This window comes from Salvelinus namaycush, unplaced genomic scaffold, assembly GCF_016432855.1.
Source record: "Salvelinus namaycush isolate Seneca unplaced genomic scaffold, SaNama_1.0 Scaffold703, whole genome shotgun sequence".
Lineage (NCBI taxonomy): Eukaryota > Metazoa > Chordata > Actinopteri > Salmoniformes > Salmonidae > Salvelinus > Salvelinus namaycush.
Window position 1 is genome coordinate 1 of NW_024061424.1, and position 27,477 is coordinate 27,477.

Consider the following 27,477-nt stretch of genomic DNA (forward strand, 5'->3'; position numbering starts at 1 on the left):
TTGTTTATTTTGTATTTCATGTTGCAAACTTGCTGAAAACTGTCCACAGTGTTCCTATCATCTTGATTAAACAGCACTGAAAAACATTTCACTTACAGAGTGCATCAAACATGATTTAGAGCTTGTTTATGGAAAAGTGTTTATTTCTGTATTTCAACATGATTTAGAGCTTGTTTATGGAAAAGTGTTTATTTCTGTATTTCAACATGATTTAGAGCTTGTTTATGGAAAAGTGTTTATTTCTGTATATCAACATGATTTAGAGCTAGTTTTTGGAAAAGTGTTTATTTCAGTAATTCAATGTTGCAACTTGCTGAAAACTGTCCACAGTGTTGATATCATCGTGATTAAACAGCACTGAAAAACATGTCACTTAAAGAGTGCATCAAACATGATTTAGAGCTTGTTTATGGAAAAGTGTTTATTTCTGTATTTCAACATGATTTGGAGCTTGTTTTTGGAAAAGTGTTTATTTTTGTATTTCAATGTTGCAACTTGCTGAAAACTGTCCACAGTGTTCCTATCATCTTGATTAAACAGCACTGAAAACATTTCACTTACAGGGTGCATCAAACATGATTTAGAGCTTGTTTATGGAAAAGTGTTTATTTCTGTATTTCAACATGATTTAGAGCTTGTTTATGGAAAAGTGTTTATTTCTGTATTTCAACATGATTTAGAGCTTGTTTTTGGAAAAAGTGTTTATTTCTGTATTTCAATTTTGCAACTTGCTGAAAACTGTCCACAGTGTTCCTATCATCTTGATTAAACAGCACTGAAAAACATTTCACTTACAGAGTGCATCAAACATGATTTAGAGCTTGTTTATGGAAAAGTGTTTATTTCTGTATTTCAACATGATTTAGAGCTTGTTTATGGAAAAGTGTTTATTTCTGTATTTCAACATGATTTAGAGCTTGTTAATGGAAAAGTGTTTATTTCTGTATTTCAACATGATTTAGAGCTTGTTTTTGGAAAAAGTGTTTATTTCTGTATTTCAATTTTGCAACTTGCTGAAAACTGTCCACAGTGTTCCTATCATCTTGATTAAACAGTGCTGAAAAAAAATTCACTTACAGAGTGCATCAAACATGATTTAGAGCTTGTTTATGGAAAAGTGTTTATTTCTGTATTTCAACATGATTTGGAGCTTGTTTATGGAAAAGTGTTTATTTCTGTATTTCAACATGATTTAGAGCTTGTTTTTGGAAAAGTGTTTATTTCAGTAATTCAATGTTGCAACTTGCTGAAAACTGTCCACAGTGTTCCTATCATCTTGATTAAACAGCACTGAAAAACATTTCACTTACAGAGTGCATCAAACATGATTTAGAGCTTGTTTATGGAAAAGTGTTTATTTCTGTATTTCAACATGATTTAGAGCTTGTTTATGGAAAAGTGTTTATTTCTGTATTTCAACATGATTTAGAGCTTGTTTATGGAAAAGTGTTTATTTCTGTATATCAACATGATTTAGAGCTAGTTTTTGGAAAAGTGTTTATTTCAGTAATTCAATGTTGCAACTTGCTGAAAACTGTCCACAGTGTTGATATCATCGTGATTAAACAGCACTGAAAAACATGTCACTTAAAGAGTGCATCAAACATGATTTAGAGCTTGTTTATGGAAAAGTGTTTATTTCTGTATTTCAACATGATTTGGAGCTTGTTTTTGGAAAAGTGTTTATTTTTGTATTTCAATGTTGCAACTTGCTGAAAACTGTCCACAGTGTTCCTATCATCTTGATTAAACAGCACTGAAAAACATTTCACTTACAGAGTGCATCAAACATGATTTAGAGCTTGTTTATGGAAAAGTGTTTATTTCTGTATTTCAACATGATTTAGAGCTTGTTTATGGAAAAGTGTTTATTTCTGTATTTCAACATGATTTAGAGCTTGTTTTTGGAAAAAGTGTTTATTTCTGTATTTCAATTTTGCAACTTGCTGAAAACTGTCCACAGTGTTCCTATCATCTTGATTAAACAGTACTGAAAAAAAATTCACTTACAGAGTGCATCAAACATGATTTAGAGCTTGTTTATGGAAAAGTGTTTATTTCTGTATTTCAACATGATTTGGAGCTTGTTTTTGGAAAAGTGTTTATTTCTGTATTTCAACATGATTTGGAGCTTGTTTTTGGAAAAGTTTTTATTTTTGTATTTCAATGTTGCAACTTGCTGAAAACTGTCCACAGTGTTCTTATCATCTTGATTAAACAGCACTGAAAAACATTTCACTTACAGAGTGCATCAAACATGATTTAGAGCTTGTTTATGGAAAAGTGTTTATTTCTGTATTTCAACATGATTTAGAGCTTGTTTATGGAAAAGTGTTTATTTCTGTATTTCAACATGATTTGGAGCTTGTTTATGGAAAAGTGTTTATTTCTGTATTTCAATGTTGCAACTTGCTGAAAACTGTCCACAGTGTTGATATCATCGTGATTAAACAGCACTGAAAAACATGTCACTTACAGAGTGCATCAAACATGATTTAGAGCTTGTTTATGGAAATGTGTTTTTTCTGTATTTCAACATGATTTAGAGCTTGTTTATGGAAAAGTGTTTATTTCTGTATTTCAACATGATTTAGAGCTTGTTTATGGAAAAGTGTTTATTTCTGTATTTCAACATGATTTAGAGCTTGTTTATGGAAAAGTGTTTATTTCTGTATTTCAACATGATTTAGAGCTTGTTTATGGAAAAGTGTTTATTTCTGTATTTCAACATGATTTAGAGCTTGTTTTTGGAAAAGTGTTTATTTCAGTAATTCAATGTTGCAACTTGCTGAAAACTGTCCACAGTGTTGATATCATCGTGATTAAACAGCACTGAAAAACATGTCACTTAAAGAGTGCATCAAACATGATTTAGAGCTTGTTTATGGAAAAGTGTTTATTTCTGTATTTCAACATGATTTGGAGCTTGTTTTTGGAAAAGTGTTTATTTCTGTATTTCAATGTTGCAACTTGCTGAAAACTGTCCACAGTGTTCCTATCATCTTGATTAAACAGCACTGAAAAACATTTCACTTACAGAGTGCATCAAACATGATTTAGAGCTTGTTTATGGAAAAGTGTTTATTTCTGTATTTCAACATGATTTAGAGCTTGTTTATGGAAAAGTGTTTATTTCTGTATTTCAACATGATTTAGAGCTTGTTTATGGAAAAGTGTTTATTTCTGTATTTCAACATGATTTAGAGCTTGTTTTTGGAAAAAGTGTTTATTTCTGTATTTCAATTTTGCAACTTGCTGAAAACTGTCCACAGTGTTCCTATCATCTTGATTAAACAGTGCTGAAAAAAAATTCACTTACAGAGTGCATCAAACATGATTTAGAGCTTGTTTATGGAAAAGTGTTTATTTCTGTATTTCAACATGATTTGGAGCTTGTTTATGGAAAAGTGTTTATTTCTGTATTTCAACATGATTTAGAGCTTGTTTTTGGAAAACTGTTTATTTCAGTAATTCAATGTTGCAACTTGCTGAAAACTGTCCACAGTGTTCCTATCATCTTGATTAAACAGCACTGAAAAACATTTCACTTACAGAGTGCATCAAACATGATTTAGAGCTTGTTTATGGAAAAGTGTTTATTTCTGTATTTCAACATGATTTAGAGCTTGTTTATGGAAAAGTGTTTATTTCTGTATTTCAACATGATTTAGAGCTTGTTTATGGAAAAGTGTTTATTTCTGTATATCAACATGATTTAGAGCTAGTTTTTGGAAAAGTGTTTATTTCAGTAATTCAATGTTGCAACTTGCTGAAAACTGTCCACAGTGTTGATATCATCGTGATTAAACAGCACTGAAAAACATGTCACTTAAAGAGTGCATCAAACATGATTTAGAGCTTGTTTATGGAAAAGTGTTTATTTCTGTATTTCAACATGATTTGGAGCTTGTTTTTGGAAAAGTGTTTATTTTTGTATTTCAATGTTGCAACTTGCTGAAAACTGTCCACAGTGTTCCTATCATCTTGATTAAACAGCACTGAAAACATTTCACTTACAGGGTGCATCAAACATGATTTAGAGCTTGTTTATGGAAAAGTGTTTATTTCTGTATTTCAACATGATTTAGAGCTTGTTTATGGAAAAGTGTTTATTTCTGTATTTCAACATGATTTAGAGCTTGTTTTTGGAAAAAGTGTTTATTTCTGTATTTCAATTTTGCAACTTGCTGAAAACTATCCAGTGTTCCTATCATCTTGATTAAACAGTACTGAAAATAAATTCACTTACAGAGTGCATCAAAAATGATTTAGAGCTTGTTTATGGAAAAGTGTTTATTTCTGTATTTCAACATGATTTGGAGCTTGTTTTTGGAAAAGTGTTTATTTCTGCATTTCAACATGATTTAGAGCTTGTTTTTGGAAAAGTGTTTATTTCTGTATTTCAACATGATTTAGAGCTTGTTTATGGAAAAGTGTTTATTTCTGTATTTCAATGTTGCAACTTGCTGAAAACTGTCCACATTGGTCCTATGATCTTGATTTAACAGTGCTGAAAAAAAATCACTTACAGAGTGCATCAAACATGATTTAGAGCTTGTTTATGGAAAAGTGTTTATTTCTGTATTTCAACATGATTTAGAGCTTGTTTTTGGAAAAGTGTTTATTTCTGTATATCAACATGATTTAGAGCTAGTTTTTGGAAAAGTGTTTATTTCTGTATTTCAATGTTGCAACTTGCTGAAAACTGTCCACAGTGTTGATATCATCGTGATTAAACAGCACTGAAAAACATGTCACTTAAAGAGTGCATCAAACATGATTTAGAGCTTGTTTATGGAAAAGTGTTTATTTCTGCATTTCAACATGATTTGGAGCTTGTTTTTGGAAAAGTGTTTATTTCTGTATTTCAATGTTGCAACTTGCTGAAAACTGTCCACAGTGTTCCTATCATCTTGATTAAACAGCACTGAAAAACATTTCACTTACAGAGTGCATCAAACAAGATTTAGAGCTTGTTTATGGAAAAGTGTTTATTTCTGTATTTCAACATGATTTAGAGCTTGTTTATGGAAAAGTGTTTATTTCTGTATTTCAACATGATTTAGAGCTTGTTTATGGAAAAGTGTTTATTTCTGTATTTCAACATGATTTAGAGCTTGTTTTTGGAAAAAGTGTTTATTTCTGTATTTCAATTTTGCAACTTGCTGAAAACTGTGTTCCTATCATCTTGATTAAACAGTACTGAAAAAAAATTCACTTACAGAGTGCATCAAACATGATTTAGAGCTTGTTTATGGAAAAGTGTTTATTTCTGTATTTCAACATGATTTGGAGCTTGTTTTTGGAAAAGTGTTTATTTCTGTATTTCAACATGATTTGGAGCTTGTTTATGGAAAAGTGTTTATTTCTGTATTTCAACATGATTTAGAGCTTGTTTATGGAAAAGTGTTTATTTCTGTATATCAACATGATTTAGAGCTAGTTTTTGGAAAAGTGTTTATTTCTGTATTTCAATGTTGCAACTTGCTGAAAACTGTCCACAGTGTTGATATCATCGTGATTAAACAGCACTGAAAAACATGTCACTTACAGAGTGCATCAAACATGATTTAGATCTTGTTTATGGAAAAGTGTTTATTTCTGTATTTCAACATGATTTGGAGCTTGTTTTTGGAAAAGTGTTTATTTTTGTATTTCAATGTTGCAACTTGCTGAAAACTGTCCACAGTGTTCCTATCATCTTGATTAAACAGCACTGAAAAACATTTCACTTACAGAGTGCATCAAACATGATTTAGAGCTTGTTTATGGAAAAGTGTTTATTTCTGTATTTCAACATGATTTAGAGCTTGTTTATGGAAAAGTGTTTATTTCTGTATTTCAACATGATTTAGAGCTTGTTTATGGAAAAGTGTTTATTTCTGTATTTCAACATGATTTAGAGCTTGTTTTTGGAAAAAGTGTTTATTTCTGTATTTCAATTTTGCAACTTGCTGAAAACTATCCAGTGTTCCTATCATCTTGATTAAACAGTACTGAAAAAAAATTCACTTACAGAGTGCATCAAAAATGATTTAGAGCTTGTTTATGGAAAAGTGTTTATTTCTGTATTTCAACATGATTTGGAGCTTGTTTTTGGAAAAGTGTTTATTTCTGCATTTCAACATGATTTAGAGCTTGTTTTTGGAAAAGTGTTTATTTCTGTATTTCAACATGATTTAGAGCTTGTTTATGGAAAAGTGTTTATTTCTGTATTTCAATGTTGCAACTTGCTGAAAACTGTCCACAGTGGTCCTATGATCTTGATTTAACAGTGCTGAAAAACATGTCACTTACAGAGTGCATCAAACATGATTTAGATCTTGTTTATGGAAAAGTGTTTATTTCTGTATTTCAACATGATTTGGAGCTTGTTTTTGGAAAAGTGTTTATTTCTGTATTTCAACATGATTTAGAGCTTGTTTATGGAAAAGTGTTTATTTCTGTATTTCAATGTTGCAACTTGCTGATAACTGTCCACAGTGTTGATATCATCGTGATTAAACAGCACTGAAAAACATGTCACTTACAGAGTGCATCAAACATGATTTAGAGCTTGTTTATGGAAAAGTGTTTATTTCTGTATTTCAATGTTGCAACTTGCTGAAAACTGTCCACAGTGTTCCTATCATCTTGATTAAACAGCACTGAAAAACATTTCACTAAGAGTGCATCAAACATGAATTAGAGCTTGTTTATGGAAAAGTGTTTATTTCTGTATTTCAACATGATTTAGAGCTTGTTTTTGGAAAAGTGTTTATTTCTGTATTTCAATGTTGCAACTTGCTGAAAACTATCCACAGTGTTCCTATCATCTTGATTAAACAGTACTGAAAAAAAATTCACTTACAGAGTGCATCAAACATGATTTAGAGCTTGTTTATGGAAAAGTGTTTATTTCTGTATTTCAACATGATTTGGAGCTTGTTTATGGAAAAGTGTTTATTTCTGTATTTCAACATGATTTAGAGCTTGTTTTTGGAAAAAGTGTTTATTTCTGTATTTCAATGTTGCAACTTGCTGAAAACTGTCCACAGTGTTGATATCATCGTGATTAAACAGCACTGAAAAACATGTCACTTAAAGAGTGCATCAAACATGATTTAGAGCTTGTTTATGGAAAAGTGTTTATTTCTGTATTTCAACATGATTTGGAGCTTGTTTTTGGAAAAGTGTTTATTTCTGTATTTCAACATGATTTAGAGCTTGTTTATGGAAAAGTGTTTATTTCTGTATTTCAACATGATTTAGAGCTTGTTTTTGGAAAAAGTGTTTATTTCTGTATTTCAATTTTGCAACTTGCTGAAAACTATCCACAGTGTTCCTATCATCTTGATTAAACAGTACTGGAAAAAAAATTCACTTACAGAGTGCATCAAACATGATTTAGAGCTTGTTTATGGAAAAGTGTTTATTTCTGTATTTCAACATGATTTAGAGCTTGTTTTTGGAAAAGTGTTTATTTCTGTATTTCAACATGATTTAGAGCTTGTTTTTGGAAAAGTGTTTATTTCTGTATTTCAATGTTGCAACTTGCTGAAAACTGTCCACAGTGTTCCTGCTGGAGGTCATTTTTCAGGGCTCTGGCAGTGCTCCTCCTTGCACAAAGGCGGAGGTAGCGGTCCTGCTGCTGGGTTGTTGCCCTCCTACGGCCTCCTCCACGTCTCCTGATGTACTGGCCTGTCTCCTGGTAGCGCCTCCATGCTCTGGACACTACGCTGACAGACACAGCAAACCTTCTTGCCACAGCTCGCATTGATGTGCCATCCTGGATGAGCTTTACTACCTGAGCCACTTGTGTGGGTTGTAGACTCCGTCTCATGCTACCACTAGAGTGAGAGCACCGCCAGCATTCAAAAGTGACCAAAACATCAGCCAAGAAGCATAGGAACTGAGAAGTGGTCTGTGGTCACCACCTGCAGAATCACTCCTTTATTGGGGGTGTCTTGCCAATTGCCTATAATTTCCACCTTTTGTCTATTCCATTTGCACAACAGCATGTGAAATTTATTGTCAATCAGTGTTGCTTCCTAAGTGGACAGTTTGATTTCACAGAAGTGTGATTGACTTGGAGTTACATTGTGTTGTTTAAGTGTTCCCTTTATTTTTTTGAGCAGTGTATATATATACATATTTATTTATTTACACCTTTCTTTGCATATCTTTTAAATATTTTATTTTCCAAAAACTCAACTTCAAAACACTCTCCTGCAACCCGCCTCACCAATTTAAAAGAAAAATGTATTATTTACCTCAAATCTGAAATCCACAATAGAAGCTAGCCAGAAGCTAACCAGAAGCTAGCCAGAAGTTAACCAGAAGCTAGCCAGAAGCTAGCCAGTTTACTGGCTAACGTTAGTATTCAGCTAACCACGGTTTGTGGTCATCAGCTATTCCTTTAGCTCGAAAATCTATCGCCAGTTTTGTACAACGCGACTCAGACCAGAACATACCAGACCTATTTTTCTCTCCATATCCCCGGATTTCAACCGCAAGCTCTGGACATTTACACCTGTATTTCGCAGCTAGCTAGCTGCTATCCGTGTCACTACCTGTTTACGTCGATCCCGGAGCAAACATCAATTATTCCGGAGCTAGCCAGCTGAAGAGTTCCATCAGCCCCTCCTGGGCTACAATCACCTATCCGGACCCGTTTTACTGCCAATGCGGAGCCCCACCGGACCTTCACGACTGGACTACCGACGTTATCTGCCCGAGGGAGTTATCCAACTGGCCCCTCCGTCGCGACGTTCCCTGAACGCCCATCTGCGGCCCGCTAATCGTTAGCTGTCTTATCGGCTGCTATCTGAATAAGTCTATCGGACAATTTTTCTAGGGTCACTATAACTATATCTATTTTGCCAATTGGATTTGATCCCCTCTACCACACGGAACCCCACTAATCTACTGACGGAAACGCACAAGGTGGCTAAAAACAGACCTCCATCCTATGCTAGCTTGCTACCGATGGCCCGGCTAGCTGTCTGAATCGCCGTGACCCCAACCAACCTCTACTCACTGGACCCTTATGATCACTTGACTAAGCATGCCTCTCCTTAGTGTCAATATGCCTTGTCCATTGCTGTTCTGGTTAGTGTTTATTGGCTTATTTCAATGTAGAGCCTCTAGCCCTGCTCACTATACCTTATCCAACCTTTCAGTTCCACCACCCACACATGCGATGACATCACCTGGTTTCAATGATGTTTCTAGAGACAATATCTCTCTCATCATCACTCAATACCTAGGTTTACCTCCACTGTATTCACATCCTACCATACCTTTGTCTTTACATTATACCTTGAAGCTATTTTATCGCCCCCAGAAACCTCCTTTTACTCTCTGTTCCAGACGTTCTAGACGACCAATTCTCATAGCTTTTAGCCGTACCCTTATCCTACTCCTCCTCTGGTGATGTAGAGGTGAATCCAGAACCTGCAGTGCCTAGCTCCACTCCTATTCCCCAGGCGCTCTCTTTTGATGACTTCTGTAACCGTAATAGCCTTGGTTTCATGCATTTTAACATTAGAAGCCTCCTCCCTAAGTTTGTTTTATTCACTGCTTTAGCACACTCTGCCAACCTGGATGTTGTAGCCGTGTCTGAATTCTGGCTTGGGAAGACCACCAAAAATTCTGAAATTTTCATCCCTAACTACAACATTTTCAGACAAGATAGAACGGCCATAGGGGGCGGTGTTGCAATCTACTGCAAAGATAGCCTGCAGAGTTCTGTCCTACTATCCAGGTCTGTACCCAAACAATTTGAACTTCTACTTTTAAAAATCCACCTGTCTAAAAACAAGTCTCTCACCGTTGCCGCCTGCTATAGACCACCCTCTGCCCCCAGCTGTGCTCTGGACACCATATGTGAACTGATTGCCCCCCATCTATCTTCAGAGCTCGTGCTGCTAGGCGACCTAAACTGGAACATGCTTAACACCCCAGCCATCCTACAATCTAAGCTTGATGCCCTCAATCTCACACAAATTATCAGGGAACCTACCAGGTACCACCCCAAAGCCGTAAACACGGGCACCCTCATAGATATCATCCTAACCAACTTGCCCTCTAAATACACCTCGGCTGTTCTCAACCAAGATCTCAGCGATCACTGCCTCATTGCCTTCATCCGTAATGGGTCAGCGATCAAACGACCTCCACTCATCACTGTCAAACGCTCCCTGAAACACTTCAGAGAGCAGGCCTTTCTAATCGACCTGGCCGGGGTATCCTGGAAGGATATTGATCTCATCCCGTCAGTAGAGGATGCCTGTTTTTTTTTTTTAAATGCCTTCCTCACCATTTTAAATAAGCATGCCCCATTCAAGATATGTAGAACCAGGAACAGATATAGCCCTTGGTTCTCTCCAGACCTGACTGCTCTTAACCAACACAAAAACATCCTATGGCATTCTGCATTAGCATCGAACAGCCCCCGTGATATGCAACTTTTCAGGGAATCTAGAAACCAATATACACAGCTTTTTCAAGCAGAAATTTCCTTCCTGCAACACAAACTCAAAAAAGTTCTGGGACACTGTAAAGTCCATGGAGAATAAGAACACCTCCTCCCAGCTGCCCACTGCACTAAAGATAGGAAACACTGTCACCACCGATAAATCCACTATAATTGAGAATTTCAATAAGCATTTTTCTACAGCTGGCCATGCTTTCCACCTGGCTACTCCTACCCCGGTTAACAGCACTGCACCCCCCACAGCTACTCGCCCAAGCCTTCCCCATTTCCCTTCTCCCAAATCCAGTCAGCTGATGTTCTGAAAGAGCTGCAAGAGCCGGGCTAGATAATCTGGACCCTTTCTTTCTACATTTATCTGCCGAAATTCTTGCCACACCTATTACTAGCCTGTTCAACCCCTCTTTCGTGTCGTCTGAGATTCCCAAAGATTGGAAAGCAGCTGCGGTCATCCCACTCTTCAAAGGGGGGGACACTCTTGACCCAAACTGCTACAGACCTATATCTATCCTACCCTGCCTTTCTAAGGTCTTCGAAAGCCAAGTCAACAAACAGATTACCGACCATTTCGAATCCCACCATACCTTCTCCGCTATACAATCTGGTTTCAGAGCTGGTCATGGGTGCACCTCAGCCACGCTCAAGGTCCTAAACGATATCTTAACCGCCATCGATAAGAAACAATACTGTGCAGCCGTATTCATTGACCTGGCCAAGGCTTTAGACTCTGAGGATCTGGTGATTGACATCGGCAGACTCGACAGCCTTGGTTTCTCAAATGATTGCCTCGCCTGGTTCACCAACTACTTCTCTGATAGAGTTCAGTGTGTCAAATCGGAGGGTCTGTTATCCGGGCCTCTGGCAGTCTCTATGGGGGTGCCACAGGGTTCAATTCTTGGACCGACTCTCTTCTCTGTATACATCAATGATGTCGCTCTTGCTGCTGGTGAGTCTCTGATCCACCTCTACGCAGACGACACCATTCTGTATACTTCTGGCCCTTCTTTGGACACTGTGTTAACAACCCTCCAGGCGAGCTTCAATGCAATTCAACTCTCCTTCCGTGGCCTCCAATTGCTCTTAAATACAAGTAAAACTAAATGCATGCTCTTCAACCGATTGCTGCCTGCACCTGCCCGCCTGTCCAACATCACTACTCTAGACGGCTCTGACTTAGAATATGTGGACAACTACAAATACCTAGGTGTCTGGTTAGACTGTAAACTCTCCTTCCAGACTCACATCAAACATCTCCAATCAAAAGTTAAATCTAGAATTGGCTTCCTATTCCGCAACAAAGCATCCTTCACTCATGCTGCCAAACATACCCTTGTAAAACTGACCATCCTACCAATCCTCGACTTCGGCGATGTCATTTACAAAATAGCCTCCAATACCCTACTCAATAAATTGGATGCAGTCTATCACAGTGCCATCTGTTTTGTCACCAAAGCCCCATATACTACCCACCACTGCGACCTGTACGCTCTAGTTGGCTGGCCCTTGCTTCATACTCGTCGCAAAACCCACTGGCTCCAGGTCATCTACAAGACCCTGCTAGGTAAAGTCCCCCCTTATCTCAGCTCGCTGGTCACCATAGCAGCACCCACCTGTAGCACGCGCTCCAGCAGGTATATCTCTCTGGTCACCCCCAAAACCAATTCTTCCTTTGGCCTCCTCTTCTTACAGTTCTCTGCTGCCAATGACTGGAACGAACTACAAAAATCTCTGAAACACTTATCTCCCTCACTAGCTTTAAGCACCAGCTGTCAGAGCAGCTCACAGATTACTGCACCTGTACATAGCCCATCTATAATTTAGCCCAAACAACTACCTCTTTCCCTACTGTATTTATTTATTTATTTATTTTGCACCCCATTATTTCTATCTCTACTTTGCATATTCTTCCACTGCAAATCTACCATTCCAGTGTTTTACTTGCTATATTGTATTTACTTCGCTACCATGGCCTTTTTTTGCCTTCACCTCCCTTAGCTCACCTCACTTGCTCACATTGTATAAAGACTTATTTTTCTACTGTATTATTGACTATGTTTGTTTTACTCCATGTGTAACTCTGTGTTTTTGTATGTGTCGAACTGCTTTGCTTTATCTTGGCCAGGTCGCAATTGTAAATGAGAACTTGTTCTCAACTTGCCTACCTGGTTAAATAAAGGTGAAATAAAAAAATAAAAAAAGAATTCCAAGGAGGTCTCTCATCCAAATACTAAGGAGATGCAAGCCTGCTTAGCTTCCGAGATCAGACGATTGGTAGTTACAGTCTTGTCACATCGCTGCAACTCCCGATCGTTAAATGCTGGGTCAATTGTGCACCACCTCATGGGTCTCCCGGTCGCCTCACAGCACTGGTTATTCCCAGTCGGTCTCTCATCCAAGTACTACCAATACGCAAGCCTGCTCAGCTTCCGAGATCAGACTACATCAGGCGGATTCAGGCTGGTATGGCCGTAAGCTATAGAACGAGATTTGGATAGACTATTTAGAGTTAATGTACACCGAAATAGTCGAGAGACTAGAATAACCATTCCATTTTAAAATGGCCTCTATATTATTACTGTTATAAATAAAAGCGCATTCACAACAGTACTGGGCAAGAAGCTTACAGCAACTGGTGTTCCCAGGTGGTCTCCAATCCAAGAACTAACCAGGCCCGAGCCTGCTTAGCTTCGAGTTCAGACAAAATCTGGTGTATTCAGGCTGGTGTGGCCCTAAACCATATAATAAATGTTGGATAGACTATTTAAAGTTAATATACACCGAAATAGTTGAAAGATTAGAATAGCCATTCCACTGTAAAATGTACTTTATATTATTACTGTTATAAATAAAATCATGCTTACAACAGTACACAAAGGTTTTCCCAGGCTATCTCCCATCCAAGTACTAACCAGGCTCAAGCCTGTTTAGCTTCAGAGATCAGACGATATCAGGCATATTCAGGCTGGTATGGGTTGTGAATTCTAACCAGAGATGAAGAGAGAGTGTAGAATCTTCAAACAACAAGCATTTATTATAAGAATTGCAATTCTGGAGAGGTTAATAAATCACTCAAAAGGTGCAGAGTTAAGAGCCCAGGGAAACGGGTGGCTGAAATGACAGAACTCATTCGTGCTGTGTCGCTACAGGCGGCACGAAACACACACCCTGGTCCCAGGGTCTGCTGGGGTTGTGGCCAGCCAGGCAATCTGCGCCGAGATTGCCCCATGTCCCCCAGAGCTCAGGGAAACGGATCGGGGTCCGCATAGACCGGGTAGTGTCTTTCTATCCCAACCACCATCTTCTGCAGGAGGAGCCCACCGGCACAGACGGGGAAGCAAGGCTCCACTTCCCCCAGAAGCAGACGAGGGCAAGCGGATGGAGCCTGTTGTTGTGGTGGGCCGGACCTGTGTTGGGGACATTTGTCATGTCCCTGTCACTGTGGAGGTGGTGCCCTGCTCTGCCCTGGTGGACACTGGGTCCACAGTAACCCTGGTGAGGCCAGAAATTGTGCCAGGTTGGATTCAGTGTGAGCCCACAACTGTGCAGCTCCACACAGTCACAGGTGAGCTGGCACCCATGAAAGGGAAGGGAATAATGACTCTGACAGTAGGGGGCAGGTCTGTGCGTCATCCTGTGTGGGTGGCGGCTGTGCAGGACCCTTGTATACTGGCGTTGGACTTTCTTAGGAGCACAGGCTGCCAGTTAGACCTAAATGGGGGCACACTGAGCTTCCAGGGAGGGCCAGCAGTCACCATGGCCCCCCCCTAATGTCACATTCACTCAACCCAACAAACCCTTTACTCCAACAGTTAAAGCAGCAGAGACTCATGGCTGCCCCCCTTCCTCACATCTGTGTGTCACTTTTCCCCAGCCCCCCTGTCACCTACGGCTGTGTGTTACATTCCCCCAGCTACCTCCACGACACAGCCCTCTGTGAGCCCGGGCCGCACCACCCCAGCCCAGCTACCCAAGATGGGAGAGGAAAGGACACTGTCTGCAGTGAGGGAGATATGGGGGAGGAACTGTGTTGGTCTTGACCCCGAGCAGCAGGAACGGTTGTGGCAGTTGCTGTTTGAATTCAGAGACAGCTTTGCGCTAAGTGAGGAAGAGGTAGGTCAGACTCATCTGGTGCAGCATGAGATCGACACAGGTGATGCTCGACCCATCAAGATGCGTCCCCGCCGTATCCCGCTGGCACGCCAGGAGGCGGCAGACGAGGCTGTGTTGGAGATGCAGCGGGCAGACTTTATCGAGCCCTCAGACAGCCCCTGGGCAGCGCCAGTCGTCATGGTTCCGAAGAAGGGGGGCAAGCTGAGGTTCTGTGCGGACTACAGGCGGCTGAATGAGGTAACCAGGAAGGACTCATATCAATACGCAGTATGGGGTGAGTCACTGGACCTGGTTAGGGGGTCCTGGTTCTCCTCACTAGACCTCCGCAGTGGGTACTGGCAGATGCCCCTCTCCCCAGAGGCCAGAGCCAAAACTGCGTTCTCCACTAACAGAGGACACTGGCAGTTCAAGGTTCTGTGCTTCGGCCTGTGCAATGCTCCAGCTACTTTTGAGCGTTTGATGGACAGGGTGCTGGATGGCATCCCCCGACAGCAGTGTCTGGTATACCTCGATGACATCCTGGCCCATGGCAGCTCCTTCCAGTCTGCCCTGGTGGCGCTACGGCGTGTGCTGGAGCGGGTGACTGCCGCAGGTCTGAAGCTCCACCCCAAGAAGTGCCACTTCATGAGGAGAGAGGTGTCCTTCTTGGGCCACCGAGTGGGGAAGGAGGGGGATCAGCACCATGGAGGACAAGGTGGGGGCTGTCCGAGACTGGCCCACCCCCAACGACCAGCGTCAGCTGAAGAGCTTCCTGGGCCTGGCCTCGTACTACAGGAGGTTTGTACGGGGCTTCTCAAGCGTCACTGCTCCCCTGAACCGCCTGCTGCCGAAGGACAAGGCTTTCACTTGGACAGTGGCGTGTGAGGAGGCCTTCAACAGCCTCAAACGTGCACTGATCGAGGCCCCCGTGCTCGCCCCCCCCTGACCTCACCTTGCCCTTTATCCTGGACACAGACGTGAGCAATGTGGGCATGGGTGGGGCGCTGGCCCAGGTGGGGCCAGAGGGGGAGAGAGTGGTGGCGTTCTTCAGCAAAACATTTGACAAACATGAGCGCCGCTACTGTGTCACCCGGCGGGAGCTCTTGGCTGTTGTGGCTTCCGTCAAACACTTCAAGTACTACCTGGTTGGCCTGCCCTTTACTGTAAGGACTGACCACTCTGCTCTCCAGTGGCTCATGTCTTTCAGAGAGCCAGGGGGGCAGGTGGCACGCTGGTTGGAGGAGCTTCAGCCATATGACATCACAGTGGTGCACAGGGCAAGGCAAGCACAGGGCAGCCACTCCAACACTGATGCCATGTCCCGTCGGCCCTGTACTGCTGACGGCTGCCACCACTGTTGTGAGCGGAGAGAGGGACGGGAGAGAGAGCTGTGTGCAGAGGAGGGGGTCTGTGCCACAGTGTGTCTTGTGTCGGGCGAGCGGGCCTGTCTGCTCTGAGCTGCAGACTGTCGGCGTGGCTGAATGGGGGCAGCAGCAGGGACGGGACACAGACCTACAGCCAGTGCTACAGTGGGTAGAGGCGCAGGTGAGGCTCCCATGGGAAGAGGTGACAGCGCTCTCACTCGCGACCAAAGGGATGTGGTTAAAGTTTGAGCGACTGCGGCTGGCTGATGGCGTGCTACAGCGGGCATGGAAGGAGTCAGCTACGGGAGAGGTGGCAGGTGGTGGTCCCAAAAGCATTGCGGGAGGCTGTGCTCCAGAGTATTCATGGGGGGGGCGGGTTACTGGACACTTTGGGGTCACAAAAACACTGCGCCGCCTCCGTCAGGGCTTTTACTGGGGGCAGCACAAGAGGGATGTGGAAGACTTTTGCCGCCGCTGTGACAACTGCACAGCGAGAAAGGGCCCCCCAGGCCGCTCTCATGCTCAGCTCCAACAGATCCCAGTGGGGGCTCCCATGGAGAGGGTGGGAGTGGATGTAGTTGGGCCGTTCCCCAGCACAGACAGTGGAAACCGCTGAGTGCTCACGGCCATGGACTATTTCACAAAATGGCCCGAGGCCTATGATCTGCCTGACCAGGAGTCAGAGACCATCGTCGACGCCCTGACAGCGGGGATGTTCAGCAGGTTTGGAGCTGCGGAGTCCATCCACAGCGACCAAGGCATAAACTTTGAGTCCCGTGTGTTCGCCACCATGTGTGAGAGGCTAGGTATGCACAAGACCCGCACTACTCCTCTCCATCCTCAAAGTGATGGCCTTGTGGAGCGCTTCAACAAAACGCTTGGACAGCAGCTGGCCATCGTCTCTGCCAAACACCAGCGTGACTGGGACAAGCACCTGCCTATGGTCCTCATGGCATGCCGCTCCGCCGTCCAAGACTCCACCTCCTGCACGCCTGCCCTCCTCATGCTGGGGAGAGAGGTCCGCACCCCTGCGGAGATGGCGTTTGGTCGGACCCCGGTTAGCCCTCATGTTCCCCCGGGGCCGGAGTATGCCCGGAGACTCCAGGACCGCCTGGAGACAGCCCACACCTTCGCCAGAGAGCAGCTGGTGAATGCAGGTGTGAGGCAGAAAAGGAACTATGACGTGCACACCCGGGGAAGGCACTTTGTGGCTGGGGAGCTGGTCTGGGTCTACAGCCCCCTAAGGAAAAAAGGCAGATGCCCCAAGTTGGACAGTCACTGGGTGGGACCCTGCAGCGTCCTGGAGAGGGTAGGGGAGGTTGTTTACCGGGTGTAGCTTCCTCCCAGGGGGAGAAAGGTGGCACTGCAACGGGACAGGTTAGCCCCATACAGAGGGGCCTCTGCTCCCCAAATCCCAGGGACCCCCACAATTCCCTTCTCTGGCAATGACATTCTCCAGGCACCCACCCCCAGGTGCCGCAGACAAGGCTCCAGACAGCCCACTCCCCCTGTCTTCCTCCCTGTGTCACTGCATGGTTCCCCGGAGCCACGGACTGTATTCCCTGTTCCCGCTTCCTTGTCCCCCATATCCCTTCCTTTATCCCCTGGGTCCCAGAGAGGCAGCCCCCTGCCACAGATGGAGCCCCCTGTTTCACATCTGGACACTCCGCGACCATCACGGCCACGCAGGCAAAGGAGACCTCCGGGTCGCTTCAGAGACTTTGTTTGTTCCCTCAGGGACGAGGGACTTTGTGGTGGGGGGGGCTGTGTAGCGACCCGCACAGACAGCGGTGTGTTATGTGGTAGGCTATTAGTGGGTTGTGTTGTACTTACCAGTGTTCGCGGGGTCCGACATGCCAATCAACCTGCTATCTGCCAATCACGGGGATGCCTGGAATGTTCTGATGCCGGGCATCATGGTGTTTGGCGGAGTGGCGTGGAGGGGGGTTGGGCAGGGGGATGGAGCATTGGAAGTTAAGACCAGGTTTAGCCATTGTTCTCTCTCTTATGTCTGGGCTTCACAAGAGAAGGTCACAGTTGGCTTGTGGTGTATCTTTTGTTTATTTGGCGTGGGCTACGGCCAAACAGTAGCCTGTGTAAAGTTGGGTTAATAAACCGTCAATTCGTAAACTCAACCCTCTGTCTGGACAATTGTTCCTTTATGATCTTGTCAGGTCATTACATTGGTGTCAGAAGTGGGATCGGACCTTGCATCCACGACAGTGCGTGTGCTTGGCCCGTGAGCGTGTTCCTGTAAGACGTAGAGTCGCAAGCTAGCGCGAGGACGCGCTCTTTGAAAGGAGGGAGTAGTGTAATGACCCTGGGTTTATAAGCACGGAAATCGACTCTGCCGCACGAGCATGCTTTTGCGGCACAGTCGATAGCGCGCCGGACCTCGGGCTAGAAGGTCGATAGCGCAAGAGCGGTTACAACAGTAACTACTGGGCAAAAAAGTTTACAGCACCTGGTATTCCCAGGTGGCCTCCCATCAAAGTACTAACCAGGCCCGATCCCGGCAAATATGGGTCGGTATGGCCAAAACCTATTGACAGACTATTTAAAGTTTATGTATGTAACTCAAAAACGTAAATGGACTAGAGTTGCTATTACATTTAAAATGCCCATTGAAACAGACTACAAACTACCATGTATTCCTTAATCTTTTGGATATTGCCTGAAGATTATTTCCCTGGAATACTGAGAACTTTACATAAAGATTCCAGCTCTAAAAAATTTGAAGGAAAATTAATCTGACCAACACATTTATCAGCATCACCTTTACGGACAGCGAACAAATTGACCATAAACGCTCCATTTATTAAAACCATATTCTCACCGTTCTAAATAATAGAAGGTTTACAACAGTACACTCTACTGGGCACAAAGTTTACAGCAGCTGGTACTCCCAGGAGTCTCCCATCCAATTGCTAAGCAGGCCTGACACTGCTTAACTTCCAAGATCAGACGAGATCCAGCATATTCAGGCTGTTATGACCATAAGATACAGAATAATAGTTTGATAGACTATTTAAAGTTAATCTAACTCAAAAAAGTAGAAGGACTAGAATAGCCATTCAATTCATTTTAAAATGGCCACTGACAGACTACAAACCACCATGTATTCCAAACCCATTTCCATATAGCGCCCCACATTGGAGGTGTCATAATACCCATAGCATCAAAGTAGACATTATGCAAAACTACAAATCCTTGCGAGCTCCTGCACGTCCTTTGCTAACAGGTATTGTGTCAATTTAAAACTTGCACTAGTGTACATAATTGTCAATTTAAAAACATTTAAACTACATTTAGCAAACATTAGATAATATATCCAGAGATTCTTACTTTTGCCTCGGTTCGGCAGTCTCGTCCAGATCATAGCATTTGTAACTCTTTATGATAGCCACATTAGCAGCTAACTAGTGTGTCATTTTTCGGGAGTAAATACAGGCGAATATGTTGATAAAAGTCACCTTGTCCTACCTAGAGAGATTTACACGGTTATCAAAACGTCCCGCCAGGTAAACCTACGTGAATCACAGCTTGTATATGGCCTATTGTTCACACACGTATCTGCCCTCTCATTGGCTAGAATGGTCCCACCTGACCTCGCCTCCTCCCGCCTGCCTTCCATCTTTGAGGACATGCATTTCCATTGCTAAAGTGGTCACTCGAATATCTTTTCATTAGAATAGACAATCTTTGAATATAGTCAGCCTGGAACGCGACCACGGATTCTTTACAGCATGCGCCATTAGATGAGCGCGGGGAACAAGACGCAGCAACAGTATTTTCGAACTCGCATACATTTTTCTCAGCACATCAAGGTTATTTAAATTGTTGTCTGTTTACACAGTTTCTACTGCTTTGGGGTATCAAAACCCACATTTGAAGTTACATGTAGCTATTGTTTGTTTGCTATTAGCAACGCGGAAGGAAAACAACTAGAGGCCTACTAGCTCCTGTTAGTTAGTTTGTGGCAACAAGAAAACGCCACAAGAAACCCCAGGAGAAGAAACAACATATTTTTCAGGTACATTAATACCTGAACATTGTCTTTCTTAATACGTTGTATAGTAATTGCTAGCCAGCTAGTTTTCTTACATAACATTATAGTTGCCTAGCTAGCTTGCTACTGCGTGTGTGGTCATAGCTAGCTAGGTAACGTTAGATGGTTAACTTAGCTAGCGTTAGTTAGCTCGCCACCTCCCGTGTTCATCTATGTGCTATCTAACGCTAGGTAGTTAGCTAACGTGGGCAAGTGAACATGTTACCTAACCAATCATCTCATATGGACAAGCCGGTATGGTAGACACACAGACCGCTCATATTTAGCGGAGTGAACTGAAGCGTACACGTTAACTAGCTAACAAGCATGTGTTGGCTAGCTAGCAGGTTGTGGTACAATGAATGCAAAAAAACTTGCATCAACGGGGTGGAAATACACGGTTCTCGTATGACGTGTTGTAGCTAACGTTAATGATGTGTTCAAATTATGTTTATTTTCCTCTTTATAGTGCTCCATCATCATGGCTGATGACTTTGATATAGAAGCAATGCTTGAGGCTCCGTATAGAAAGGTGGGTTTTGGCCTAAGGTATTGTTTGTGATTTGTAATACACTGTATTGTAAATACTGTGTCCATATCGCAACAAAACCATTCCTTTTAACTCCAGGGGCGTTTTCCAAATGACCCCACGATGAACGCTGGAATAAAATATTTTAGTATTTTGCTGTTTCAAACAATATTTTTGTCAGTGTCAAATGTCAGACAGGCCCAGGCAATACGTTTGTGATTTTAAGGCACCTTATTGTAAATACTGTGGTGGCCTATGTCACCACTGCCCCAGACCCTATATTTCTAGTAGCTTATTCTATGTGTTTCTGATGTGATGCTGCAGTTCCTTTTGAGACTATGAATAAACGACCATCTATCTCTTTTTGTAGACTTGCCTAACGATATCTCACCTCTACTTCCATGAATTCCAGTGTGATCTGTCAAAAAATGAAGGTAGTAATTGCCCAATGTATTGCTGTACTCTCGTCCCCTTGGTAACATAATTGTGGTCATCGAATGGCCAGTCTACAAGGCGAATGCAGTGGATGCAAAATAACATTTAATTTAGGAACTGGGTTCTTGATCAGGCCCAATTGGCATTCTCCTATATTTTATCAACTGGGCTAACATTTTGTGCATGGGCTATGCGAAACCCATTGCCAATGTGCGGTACCTTTCATTTGGGTGAATCTTATGCTCATGTGGGTGGTAACCAAGAATTTGACAGCTGTCAAACAATTCTTGTCACATGTCTGAGGAGTTTGTCACAAATTAGAATCCAGGGCTGTATGTGTGGTGTTCAGAATAGATTCCCTATTTTAGCCTAAATTACAGACAATTGTCATGTTAGTTCAAGTCTTCTGACAGTTTCACCTCACATATAGCCATTACGCTGCTTTGTGACAGATTGTAGAATGTTAGCCCGGTCGATGAGGAAAAACACAAAAGCTGACCGGGTCTGGTTGAGAAGACAGTTCCTTTAATTTAAAAGACATACCATGGAGACGGTATTCAATTATTTGTATGCATGTTGTGGTTGTTCCACATGGTTGACTTTGTCTGCCTCTGTAATGATAAAGGTTTGGTAAGCTGACACATTATTGAAATACATGATTGTATGTCCTTTACCTTCAGTAAATGAGGTGTGTGGTTATGTAGAGGAAGCAGGTCTGTTCACAATGTTCACTCTTATTTTTCATTCTAGTGAGAGAGAATGTATGGATTTTGTCATTATGCTGCTTTCACCAAGTTATTTTACATAACGCTATTTTGTGTTAAACAGGTTTTCTCCATGGTTGACCACAATGTAATTATTTTTGCATGCTCATTCACAAATGTTTATTTCCCCATAAGTCCATTATATTTGCCACTGTTTTATGTAAAGGCTAAATTTGATAGAACTAAGTACAAACTGTAGGAAACATGGAACTCTTCTATGCTGCTGGCTACAGCACCAACTAAGAAATTTCGTATATCTCATCTTATATTTAATCATGACTTTCCTTGTTAGTCAATATTGCTAAGCTGTGTGAATCCCTGTTTGCTTCAGGGCGAGCTCTTACAGTCCACGAAATGAAACTGGGTGGAGATCACTAGAATGGCACCCCCCCCCCCCCCCCCCCCCCCCCACTGGAAATCGATCTGTCTCGCTGCTAGCATGGGCACATTGATCTTACATGCTGACCAAACCGGACACATGCATGTTGATTTTGTACCTCCACACCAGACACGATCAGGACACGCAGGTTGAAATATCAAAACAAACTGAACCAATTATATTAATTTTGGGACAGGTCGAAAGCATTTAACATCTATGGCAATTTAGCTAGCTTGCTGATGCTAGCTAATTTGTCCTGGGATATAAACATTGGGTTGTTTTACCTGAAATGCACAAGGTCCTCTACTCAGACATTTAATCCACAGATAAAATGGTAAACCAAATTCCTTTCTCGTAATCTCTCCTCCTTCTTCAGGCTTCTTTTTTTACTTCTTTCGGCTTAATATGGCGTTTGCAACCAACTTTACGGTGCATTATTACAACCGACTGGAGTGTGGACGTTAGTTCATCTTTCAATCACCCATGTGGGTATATGCTCCTAAACACCAATGGGGAGCTGGGACGTGGGTATATGCTTTTAAAAACCAATGAGATGGCAGAGGCTGGACTTGCAGCGCGTTGAGCATCACAAATAGAACCTGTTTCTATTTTAGCGCCTGGCCACAATGATTGAATAACATGTATGTGTACATTTATTTTGCAACGCTCGTGTACGCGACCTGAGCGGTGTGGTCAGCATGTTAGGCAAAGAATAGCTTTGGTGATGATCCTGATGGGGCTGCTGAAGACAAATGCACCTGAGATTTAGGTTATGTATTAGTACTCATATTACTCATTGATTTTATGCAAAATGAGTAATCGACATTTATGATGGGGGTAGACACTCATTAAAATAACCTACCTGTAGATCTGTCCCTATGTTAACTTTTGTATGAATACTTTTTTTAACCTATATTTTCTCTTGTTCCCACACACCTTGATCCTGACAACTTGAAATGTTGCCTCTTCGTCCTTATGCTGTTCTATTGGCCCTGCTTAGGATGAGATCAAGCCCAGTAGTCCCAATGGCCATGAGGAACGCAGCAAGAAGTAAGTGAAACAGACATGCTTTGGTAACAATCAACACTCACCCAAATGTATTTATTTGATGTATTTATTCTTGTTTATTGATTTTTCCTTAACTGCCTTACATTGAGTAATTATCTTTCCGCAGGAAAAAGAAGAGCAGGAGCCGAAGCAAAGACCGGAAGAGAAGCAAGAGCCGTGATCGCAAGAAGAGCCATGACCACAAGAGGAGCCGCAGCCGCGAGCGAAAGCGGAGCCGCAGCAAGGAGAGGCGCCGGAGCCGCACTCGGAGCAGGGAGCGCAGCGGCCGCTACAGGGACCACAAGACTACCTTGTATGTATGCCTCATCTGGTGTCAGCATCTCCCTTGAGTCTGCATCACTCCAGTCTGTATAGGAAAATGTGAGCGTCTCGCATTCGGCTCCAGTTGAAATGGACAATTAAGGCATTGCTTTTTATCAGTATTTGAGACAAGATGGGGAACGTTTAGGCTTGCAGGTTAAAGGGTTTTGTTCAAGTGAAGAGATTGATTAGGCTAAGTGTTTAGAAAGGCAAGTGCCATCACATGGACCCCAAAACCACTGTTTATTTTTGACCCCGGGAAGAGTAGTTTCCGCGAAAGCTAATGAGAATCCAAATAAACAAATAACAACCCTCCCACTCCTGCCTGCACTGTCTTGACTGGCACAATTTAATTCCTGGAGTGCCTTATCCCCATTATGAGATCAGTAGTAGTGGCCTTAGGTACTGAGATAAACCTTGTTTTCAATCGCAGCTCTGGGCCGAAATTTAACGGTGGTTCCAGAGGGAAGATTGGCCCTCCACCTGTCATCAAGCTAAGGTTTCTATTACACAATTTTCTGCCGTTTGTGTGGGTAGTTTTGTGCTGTGACGCTGCAATGAATCAACTCATATAGATTCTAATGGAGCCCTTTCTTTCAGCCGAAGGCGTTCCAGAAGCCGAAGCCCTTTCAAGAAAGAGAAGAGTCCTGTGAGGTAAGTGTTTAAACAACCTTACTGTTGCACTATACTCGCTTTGTCTAGGGGGCTTAGGCTTGCCTATTTCCTCTGTAACCTGACAGTGTGCATTAACATGAAAGTATGATTGTGTGGACAGTGTTGGGGGTGTGTGCCTGGGGACAGCGGGTTTGCATACCAGGGATCCAGGGGGACAGCTCTGATGTGACTCCGTGGTCAGCCAGCCCAAGCGTGTCATTTATGTTCAGTTGGTGACAAAAATAACAATCAAACTCCAAAAGGGTGTCAAACAAAAGACACAAAATCAAAAGCCCCGCGGGTCGGGAGATTACTTGTTCAGCTGATTAGCTTGTTAATCTCCCTTGCCTGTGGATCCCACAGCTTCTTTTCCTGTCCTCAGCAGCCATTTCCCTCTAGGTGTAGGATGTGTATCATGGTAGTGTGCGATCTGTGGCCCTACCACTCTTACCTACCAACTTTAGAGAAGACGCATCATGGCTCAATCAGGTTGACATTCCACTTTTAAAGCTTGTTTACCCTTGCTCGACAAAGTCTGCTTACCATTTTGATAATACTTTGCCTAAAGAGTTATGTAACATATGGTATCTTAACTTCTTATGGCTGCATCCTGCTACCGGGATCGATATGACAACAGCCAGTGAAAGTGCAGGGCGCCAAATTCAAACAGAAATCTCATAATTAAAATTCCTCAAACATACATGTGTTTTATATAATTTTAAAGGTAATCTTGTTGTTAATCCCACCAAAGTATCCGATTTCAAATATGCTTTTCAGCGAAAGCACTACAAACGATTATGTTAGGTCACCACCAAACCACAATAAGCACAGCCATTTTTCCAGCGAAAGATAGCAGTCAGAAAAAGCAGAAATAGAGATAAAATTAATCACTAACCTTTGATTATCTTCATCAGATGACACTCATAGGACTTCATGTTACACAATACATGCATGTTTTGTTTAATAAAGTTCATATTTATAACAAAAAATCTGAGTTTACATTGGCGCGTTACATTCACTAGTTCCAAAAACATCAAGTGATTTTGCATAGCCACATCGTTTCAACAGAAATACTCATCATACATGTAGATGGTGTTACAAGTTATACACATGGAATTATAGATATACCTCTCCTTAATGCAACCGCTGTGTCAGATTTAAAAAAAACTTTGCGGAAAAAGCGAACCATGCAATAATCTGAGACGGTGCTCAGAACAATAGCCAAATTAGCCGCCATGTTGGGGTCAACAGAAACCAGAAAATACATGATAATTGTTTCCTTACCTTTGATGAACTTCATCAGAATGCAGTCCTAGGAATCCCAGGTCCACAATAAATGCTTGATTTGTTCGATAATGTCCGTTATCTATGTCCAATTAGCTACTTTGGTTAGCGCCTTTGGTAAACAATTCCAAAGTCACAAAGCGCCTCCACTATAACGTGACAAAATGTCCAAAAGTTCCATAAATCAGTAGAAACATGTCGAACGATGTACTGAATCAATCTTTAGAATGTTGTTAACATACATCTTGAATAAAGTTCCAACCCGAGAATTAGATTGACTTGAAAGCACGGACGTCATACTCATGTGAAGGCGCATGGTGAATGTGTGATCAGCTCGTGGAAGTGATTACTCATTCCTGTCTCCTTCGCCCCCCCTTCACATTAGAGTCATCAGACAAAGTTCTATTGACTGTTGACATCTAGTGGAAGCCGTAGGAAGTGAAAATTCATCTATATCTCGCTGTAATTTCAATTGAGAGCTTGGTTGAAAATCTGACACCTCAGAAACAATTCAAACAGGAAGTGGAACTTCTCAGGTTTTTGCCAGCCATATGAGTTCTGTTATACTCACAGACATAATTCAAACAGTCTTAGAAACTTCAGAGTTTTCTATCCAATATGAATAATAATATGCATATATTAGCAACTGGGACTAAGGAGCAGGCTGTTTTAATATGGGCACCTTTCATCCAAGCTACTCAATACTGCCCCTGCAGCCATAAGAAGTTAATACCTGTCACCAGACTGCGATTCAAAAGGGGAGGGGACATTTGGCCCATAGTAGACTTGCCCAAAACTTGCAGAGTAGCTGGCACATGATTTTTGTTCTGGATTGCCGAGATTACCATTTTGATGGCAAAATATAGTAAAATTCAAGTGCTTTTCTCAAAGATTGAGGCCACTGTGAAAGACAAAAAATAGGTTTACCTCAGAGTAATTCAATGCTTTGTTTCTACAGGCAGCCAATTGACAACCTGACTCCAGAGGAAAGGGATGCTCGCACTGTGTTTTGCATGCAGCTGGCAGCCAGAATCCGTCCACGAGACCTGGAAGAGTTTTTCTCTGCAGTGGGAAAAGTGAGTATCTCTGCTTGTGATGTCATTGTCATTCCTGCGGAATTTTTTTTGGTGTTTGCGCCAGGTGTGACGTGTGCAATATTTCATTTTATTTTGAGAAGGGTGCAAATTCTTATTTTTGACTTATCACCGCCACCAATACCAATGGATTTAGCAATGTCTTTTCCTCTTATGCCTAAACCATCCATTCGAAAACAGATTATTTTTTTTCATTTTCAAGGTGAGAGATGTGCGCATGATCTCTGACAGAAATTCGAGGAGGTCGAAGGGGATAGCTTACATTGAGTTTGTGGAGGCCAACTCTGTGCCGCTGGCTATAGGATTGTCTGGTCAGCGACTTCTGGGGGTGCCAATCATTGTTCAGGCCTCGCAGGTAATGGTCAGTAATCATCTCACATGGATTTTACATTTTCTATTTATTTTAACTAGAGCTGTCAAAGTGAATTCATGAAATGTAGTTAACTTTTGAAATGTTCATGCTTTAAAATGTTTATTTAATCGCGCCAATTTTTTCCCCAAATGTCTTTTTTTCCCCGAACGCCCCCTTTTGAGCGCAACATGCTCTCGGCAGCTGCAGTAGAGCTGTCAGTCTTTCTTGTGGTAGGGTGTCCATTCAAAAACGCATCTTTTGACCAATGGGTAAAATAATGTTAATTGTGTAGATACTCCTTTATGAAAACCAATGGTCAAAACAGCATGTCTCTATCATAATCTGTTCAGAAGTTATTGGAGTTCTTATCCTTGTAGGATGGTCAGAATTAGGGTGATCAATGGAGGCCAGAGACAAAATGTGGTGAAAAAATTCTCTACAAGGCTGGATTCTGTGCAAGAATTAAGTTCGCAGTGTTTTCCAGAAGCACGTGGAGTAGCCAGCCAGCGTCCTCTGGGTCGGCTAAGATTTTTTTGCCAAAAGCTCTATTTTGTACTCTGGTACATTCTAATGCATCGATTCCATCCGAAATACACCGTGAAATTGAATACTTTGAATTTACCTTCCAGATTGAAAAAAATTG

General features: G+C 42.2%; 1 protein-coding gene and 1 pseudogene across 9 annotated transcripts in view; one reads left to right on the top strand and one right to left on the bottom strand.

Annotated features, from left to right (window-relative positions):
• Positions 1-13,091: 13,091 nt before the first annotated feature.
• Positions 13,092-13,209, bottom strand: LOC120042523 (annotated as a pseudogene).
• A 6,428-nt stretch (positions 13,210-19,637) lies between these two features.
• Positions 19,638-27,477, top strand: part of LOC120042522 (RNA-binding protein 39-like) — a 34,850-nt gene continuing 27,010 nt past the window's right edge. For 4 of the 9 annotated variants that reach the window (XR_005476119.1, XR_005476120.1, XM_038987358.1 and 1 more), the window contains exons 1-8: positions 19,639-19,960; positions 20,445-20,507; positions 23,083-23,132; positions 23,257-23,442; positions 23,884-23,949; positions 24,051-24,104; positions 26,347-26,464; positions 26,685-26,843. Coding sequence is in view for 7 of the 9 variants with exons in the window: in XM_038987358.1 (XP_038843286.1) it covers positions 20,457-20,507; positions 23,083-23,132; positions 23,257-23,442; positions 23,884-23,949; positions 24,051-24,104; positions 26,347-26,464; positions 26,685-26,843 (684 nt within the window). In the remaining 2 variants the exon portion in view is untranslated. Of the gene's footprint in view, positions 19,961-20,444; positions 20,508-20,874; positions 20,939-23,082; positions 23,133-23,256; positions 23,443-23,883; positions 23,950-24,050; positions 24,105-26,346; positions 26,465-26,684; positions 26,844-27,477 lie in introns of all 9 variants that reach the window. The other 5 variants (XM_038987359.1, XM_038987361.1, XM_038987360.1 and 2 more) reach the window with 5 other exon arrangements.